Source organism: Plecotus auritus (genome assembly GCF_963455305.1).
Source record: "Plecotus auritus genome assembly, chromosome: 9".
Classification (NCBI taxonomy): Eukaryota; Metazoa; Chordata; class Mammalia; order Chiroptera; family Vespertilionidae; genus Plecotus; species Plecotus auritus.
In genome coordinates, this window is record NC_137783.1 from 934893 (window position 1) to 942036 (window position 7144).

A 7144-nucleotide genomic window follows, 5' to 3' on the forward strand; every position below is an offset into this window, starting at 1 on the left:
ATGTTGAATCAGGTGAGTGGCACCCGTGGCGGGAGCCGTAGCCCCAAGCCTCCCGGGGTCAGTGCCTGCGGCCGCCGCTGCTGGGACGAGGGGTCAGAGGGCTGGGGCCTGGGCTGACCGCCAGGCGGGGATCCCGATTCCTCATTCCCACCACCCACCACGTTCCAGGTACTAGACCCGGGCACGGCCCCCAGCCTGTGTCTTATCGTATCATTTCTGTTATTTTAAAATATATTTTTATTGATGTCAGAGAGGAAGGGAGAGGGGGAGAGAGAAACATCCATGATGAGAGAGAATCATGGATCGGCTGCCTCCTGCATGCCCCGCCCTGGGGACCGAGCCTGCAACCCCGGCCTGTGCCCTGACCGGGAATCGAACCCTGACCTCCTGGTTCCTAGGTCAACACTCAACCCCGGAGCCACGCCGGGCGGGCTGATTTAATCATTTTCGCATCAGCACCGGCCCCACAGCCTCGTCCTCACCATCAGGTCATAGTCCCACTGAACGTACGGCGCCCAGGAGGCCCAGAGGCCAGCTGGCCGCCCACGGCCACATCGCGAGTCAGCGGCAGTAGCGAGATTCGAACTCAGACCCCCTGTTTTATAGCTCCTCTCTCCCCGCCAGGCGGCCGGGGCCTGGCGTGGCTGAGGAGCCGTGGTACCCGTTCCCGTGGGCCCCTCATGGTGCCGTGTGCAGGACGGTTTCCTTGAGCCGCCACGTCTGAGGGCGACGTCCACGCCGTGTGTCCGCTGCTCCCCGCAGGCAATGGCTGGGGACACGTCCAAGCAGCAGGGCCCTCCCGCTGTGCGCACAGAGAGCCGAGAGCAGGTCACGGCACCCGTAGGTGGCGCCACTCGGCCACGTCCACCTCTGACGGTGGCCACGGCGGGTGCTCCATCTCACAGCGCAGAGGGCTCGGCGTGGACACAGGCTGCGATGTGGATGGAACTCGAAAAGGTTATGCTGAGTGCCAGAAGCCACACAAACCCACACGTTGTATTTCTATAAAAATATCCAGGCCCAGCCGGCATGGCTCCGTGGCCGAGCATTGACCTAGGAACCAGGAGGTCAGGGTTCGATTCCCGGTCAGGGCACGGGCCCGGGTTGTGGGCTTGATCCCCAGTAGGGGGTGTGCAGGAGGCAGCCGATCCATGATTCTCTCTCATCATGGATGTTTCTCTCTCTCTCTCTCTCTCTCTCCCTCTCCCTTCCCCTTCCTCTCTGACGTCAATAAAAACATTAAAAATTAATAGCTAGCCGAAACCGGTTTGGCTCAGTGGATAGAGCGTCGGCCTGTGGACTGAAGAGTCCCGGGTTCGATTCCGGTCAAGGGCATGTACCTTGGTTGCGGGCACATCCCCAGTGGGAGGTGTGCAGGAGGCAGCTGATCGATGTTTCTCTCTCATCGATGTTTCTAACTCTCTATCCCTCTCCCTTCCTCTCTGTAAAAAATCAATAAAATATATTTAAAAAACAAAAACAAACAAACAAACAAACAAAAAAAACAAAACAAGCCCTGACCGGTGTGGCTCAGTGGATAGAGCGTCGGCCTGCGGACTGAAGGGTCCCGGGTTCGATTCCGGTCAAGGGCATGTACCTGAGTTGCGGGCACATCCCCAGCAGGGAGTGTGCAGGAGGCAGCTGATCGATGTTTCTCTCTCATCGATGTTTCTAGCTCTCTATCCTCTCCCTTTCCTCTCTGTAAGAAATCAATAAAATATATTTAAAAAAATAAATAAATAAAAATATATTTTAAAAAAATTAATAGCTAGAACAGCAGACCTAAAGGAGCAGAAAGCAGATTGGTGATTGCCAAGAACGGGGCAGGGGGGGCGGGGGGCGGGGGGGGGTGCGGTAAGGTTTCCTGTGGGGAATGAAATGTTCTGATTGGGGTGCTGATGGCTGACAGCACTGTCATGCCCTAAATGCCACGAAACGGACCCTGGAAAATGGACACAATTTAAATAAACAAACGGCCGCTGGCCTGGCCCCCCCCCCCCCCCCACCCCCCCATCCCCCCCCCCCCGGTCTCTCCCGGGACCACGTTGGGGTGAGCACTCGCACAGCAGTTCCGGGAGCGTCAGCCTGCGCCCGCCTCTGGGTTCCTGGGAGCCGCAGCAAAGGAACACCTCCTCCCCCGACACGTAGCCTCGGCGCCTCCCGTCCCAGGTCCCGCATCCCTGCAACCGCCTTCTCGCCGAATAGATGGGCCTTGAACAGGGGGCTCATGGGACACGAACCAGCACTGAAGCGTGCCCGGGTTCGCTCCCCGCCGTGCTGTTGGGAAGGAAGGGCTGGCAAGCGTGTGAGATTGAGAAACCATTTTCTCTCTTTTCCTTGTTTCCCAAGAAGCACAGAGCTCGGCCGGAGCGCCAGATGGCCGGCTCGACCAACCGGTGGCGCCTCCCCAGCGAGCCCTTCTCCCGGGACCTGCTGGCGCTGTCCCAGATGTGCAAGGCCATGTGCCTGGATGTGGACGACACGCTGCAGGCCCCGGACAGGTAGGGAGGCCGCGCCCGCGGAGGGCACGCCCCCTCGGAGGGACCCGCACCTCCGGGCAGCGCCCGTGGTGGCAGGTGGGCCGTCACGAGGCAGCTTGCCTGAGGGACCGGTCCTCAGGGAGGGCGGGGCCGGGGGGACCCCCTTCTCTGAGAATGCACGGGTGCTGATCAACGGCAGAGAGAGACCAACCTGTGTGTCCTAGCTTTTTCTCTTTTTCTTTTTCTTATTATTGACGTCAGAGAGGAAGAGAGACGGAGAGAGAGAGAGAAACATCCATGCTGAGAGAGAATCACGGATCGGCTGCCTCCTGCACGCCCCCCACTGGGGATCGAGCCCACACGCCGGGCCTGTGCCCTGACCGGGAATCAAACCGTGACCTCCTGGTTCCTAGGTCGACGCTCAACCACGGAGCCACGCCAGCAGGACTCTAGCTTTTTCTTTACGTGAGGACGTTGGGACCCCAACTGGATGGTGACACGTTTACCAACGCATCCGTTGACAAAGTGTAGTCGGCAGGGGTGGGCAAACTTTGTGACTCGAGGGCCACCATGGGTTCTTAAACGGGACCGGAGGGCCGGAACAAAAGCATGGATGGAGTGTTTGTGTGAACTAATATAAATTCAAAGTAAAGGAGCGGAGGGGAGAGCAAGAGAACCGGATAGAACAGCCGGATCCGGCCCGCGGGCCGTCGTTTGCCCACGGCTGGGTTAGCGGGTCCTGGCTCTGCGTCTGAACCCGTCTCGCGAATCGGGACTTCCACGCCGTCGCCTGCTTCGCCCGGGAAGCTGCGCCCCTCACTCCCGAGGCTTAGAGCATCCATTGCTTCTCCGTGCTGTGGCCTCTTTCCCGCTGCTCCCGGGACACAGAGCTGGACCGATTGCAGAAGGCCGGCTCATTCCCCGGCACTTTATTATTTTTTTAATATTTTTTTTAATTGATCTCAGAGAGGAAGGGAAAGGGGGAGGGAGAGAGAAACGTCAAGGATGAGAGAATCACTGATCGGCCGCCTCCCGCACACCCCCTACTGGGGATCGAGCCCACACCCCGGGCCATGTGCCCTGACTGGGAATCGAACCCTGACCTCCCGGTTCATAGGTCTACGCTCACCCACTGAGCCAGGCATCTGAGGAAATCCCGGGTCGGCTGAGGGACCAGCCCCGGCTCACAGCGCCCCCCCGTGCCCACGTGCCACCTGGTCTCAGGCAGCAGCGGGGACAGCTCACAGGGGGCCGTCTGTCCCACCAGCGCTCCCGGCCGCCCTAGGAGGAACCCGGCCTGGGAACTGCAGAGCCCGCCCCACGTGGTGCGTCTGGGCCAGCAGCCAGGGCCCCAGGCGGGGCCCGCCGCCCGCCGTCTGGCATCTCCCCGCCCGGCAGTGACGGTGATGTTTGCCAGGGCCGCTGAGCTCACGGGCATCGCCCGTCCTTTCCACAGCCCGTGGCTCTGTTTTGAGATCCGGGTCTGAACCCCTGACCTCGGCAGCTCTTCCCAGACGTGCGACCGAGCCGGCGAGGGGTCAGACCCAGGGCACCCGGGGCCTAAACAGCCGGGCCCCTCCTGCCTCCGGGAGCTGCGTCACGGGGAGCCAGCCTCCCCGCGGGGAACAGGCCACGTGTGTCCGGTCGTGATCTGGACAAGGGTTCTGGCACCCGGGCCCCCTCCGCGCCCGGGGCCCACGGGTTCCCGGGGTCGTGGAGAACAGCACGGCTAAGGTGCCGCCGGCAGAGGTGGCGGCCGAGGGCCCCGGCTGCCTGATTTCCCGGGCGCCGTCTCCCGGTGGGCATGCGCCTCAGGCTGTGCCTCCCGCTCAGCGGGCAGAGGATCGGGTTTACGGCATCGTCTCTGTCTGCGCATCGTCGGCCCCTGACGGGTGTCTGCGGCGTCCACGGGGCGGGGCCGGGGGCTCTGCCTGTGGGACAGGCGTGCTGCGGAGGCTGCGTGAGGAGGAGGCAGCCCCGAGACTGTGCAGGGTGGGGGTGCTGCCAGGGTGGGCACGGGGAGGGCACTGGCCCAGCCTCCCTGAGAAAGCAGCCCCTCGGCTCGCCCGGCAGGGGCAGGAGCGTGCCAGGCGCAGAGGCCAGGAGAGCCCTCGGGCAGCTGGGCTGTGTCCAGAGGACGGGAGCAAGATGGGGGGAGGGGCAGGGGGGAGGTCAGGCTGTGAGAGGGATGGGGTGGGCGTGGGGGGCGAGGCCACAGGGACCGCAGGAGCCCCCCTGGCCTGGCTGAGGGCATGGGGCGAGCGGGAAGGACTCAGAGGAGAGAGGCAAGGCCAGGCTGGCGTTCGGGACAGGGGGGCCTCAGTACGGGGTGTGCAGTGCGGGGTGTGCAGTGCAGGGTGCCTCAGAGGGGGCATGGGGGCGGGGGGGGGCAGGCTGGAGACCTGCAGGGATGCGGGGGGTGATGGTGGCTCGGACGAAGGTCAGAGCAACAGGCTCAGGGGTTGAGCAGTCGACCTGTGAAACCAGGAGGCCGGGGTTTGATTCCCGATCGGGGCACAGGCCCAGGTTGCGGGCTCCATCCCCAGGGCGGGGCGTGCAGGGGGCAGCTGATCCATGTTGATGTTTCTCTCTCCCTTTCCTTCTCTCTCTCTCTCTCTCTAAAAAAATAATAAATAAATAAATATAAAATACAATAAAAGCTTATAAACATCTTAAAGAGAGATGGATGAACTCAGAAGGTAATTTACCGCATCTAGATGCGGGATCGCTTTGCCAGCACTCCGTCTGCGGGGCCGGCACGGGGCTGGGCCGGGGTGGGTGCCGAGCTCCGGCTTTGGACACGCTGAGACCGGGGAGCGCAGAGCCCCGACAGAAGTGTTCGTGGGTTGGCTTCCAGGGAATGACCCGAGCCTTCTCTCCCTCCCGCCACCCGCTATCTCCTGAGCACCTACTGTGCCAGACGTGTTTCAGAGTCTCAGCGACACAGGGGCCCTCCAGACCGACACGTAGCTTCCCACACCTCCTGGGGGACCCCCCCAGCCCCGTACACAGAGCAAGGGGACTCCGTGTTGGATGGGACATCCAGCTGAGCGCAGTCGGTCTGATCAGCAGACGGGCGCTCAGGAGGCTGGCCCGTGGGCAGGTGTCCCAGCCCCGCAGACGGTGCTGGAGGCGCTGCCGCTGCTGGGATGAGAGAGGCACCCTGTGAACGCCTGGGGTTTTGTGTGTTTTTCCTCGAGGTTGTACATCCCCAAAATCCAGAAAAAACGCTCTGGGACTTTGAAGAAGGCTGTGCCGAGCGGGGATGGAGGTGAGTTCCCGGCCCCGGGGACCCGTCGGCAGGTGGCTTGACCTCCGGGACCGTGGTCTCCGCGGAAGGGACCCAGCAGAGGCCACGCCCCCGGCCCCTGCGCCCCCAGCCTGTGCGCCCCCGTCCCTGCCCCCTGCACAACCTGAGGTGTCACTGGCGCCATAAATATTCGTCGAATGTCCGACGAATGAAACCAAGCTGGGCAGACGCACGTCCGGGTGCTAACGGCCACGCTAAAGAGGACACAGCGCCCTCGCCGGGGTGGTTCCGTGGATAGAGCGCCGGCCCGCCGACGGAAGGGTCCCGTCCCGGGTTCGATTCTGGTCCAGGGCTCGGGCCTCGGTTGCAGGTTCCCCACGGGCCCTGGTCGGGGTGCGTGCGGGAGGCAACCAACCGATGTGTCTCTCTCACGGGGCTGTTTCTCTCTCTCTGCCTCTCCCCTCCCTCCCACTCTCTCTAAAATGAACGGAGGGGCAAATCCCTCGGGAGGGCGTTACCAACAAGCGCACGAAAGACGGACGCTCGCCGTCGGCCAACGGGCTTTGCGTGGAGGCCGCACGGGAGCAGCCCCGGGCGCCTGCTGCCCGCCGAGCCTCTCCGCCCTGACCGGTCCGGACCCGAGTCCACCTGCCCGTGTCCCAGGGGCCTTCCTGGGTGATAACCAAGGACCCGCGTGGGGCCCGGCCGGCATCCCGCGGCCTGTGCTCCGTGCGGCTGCCTTCCTCGCGGAGCGCCCCTGCCCGGGCCTGTGGCCGGCGGAGGCGGCGGGACAAGGTGCCCTGTGCTCTCTCCCCAGTGGTGACGCTCGAGTGCCTGGGCTTCCAGTGGGAGCTGCACCTGCCCCAGCTCTTCCAGTCCGAGACCTTGACCAAGCTCTACGTCTCGGCCCTGAGCGGGGCCCCCGCCAGCCGCACGAGGGACCTGGAGCAGCTTCTGCCAGGTGCGTTCTCGCCGGCGCCACGCGGAACCCCGAGAGAGCCCAGCGTGGCGTGTGGGGACCGTGGTGGCTCCGGCAGTAAGAGCGAGGCCCGTGGTGGGACCTCAGCACGGGATCTAGCCTCGGTCTGCCCATCTGGGAAATGGGATCATAGCTCTTGCATTGCTGCGCAGAAGCCTGGGGGGTGGGGGGCAGCACGGAGCCGTGCCTGGTGGCGGTGGGCGCTCGGTAGCGGTCAGTCGTATTCACGCAGCGACCGGTCTCCACCCGCCGGCCGGGGCGGGGAGGCGGCCACTTCTCTGAACGAGGACGTGGGCTGTGGTGAGTCTCCGTGGCTTCCTGAGAGGAAGGCCCCGTTCTGACTCCGTGGTGCGGTCACGGCTGGGGGCTCGTGTGGGTCTGAGTGCTCATGTGCTTAGAGGTTTACACGTGGATGTGGGTTTTTTTTTTAAATAT

The 7144-nt window shown here is 63.3% G+C and overlaps 1 protein-coding gene across 1 annotated transcript in view; it reads left to right on the forward strand.

Annotated features, from left to right (window-relative positions):
* The window catches only part of BTBD16 (BTB domain containing 16), a gene marked incomplete at both ends in the record, with an annotated part of 31821 nt that continues 24677 nt past the window's right edge, over positions 1-7144 (forward strand). Inside the window, 5 exons of the mRNA XM_080687845.1 lie at positions 1-12; positions 763-840; positions 2350-2501; positions 5681-5751; positions 6548-6691. Coding sequence (XP_080543971.1) covers positions 1-12; positions 763-840; positions 2350-2501; positions 5681-5751; positions 6548-6691 — 457 coding nt within the window. The remainder of the gene's footprint in view (positions 13-762; positions 841-2349; positions 2502-5680; positions 5752-6547; positions 6692-7144) is intronic.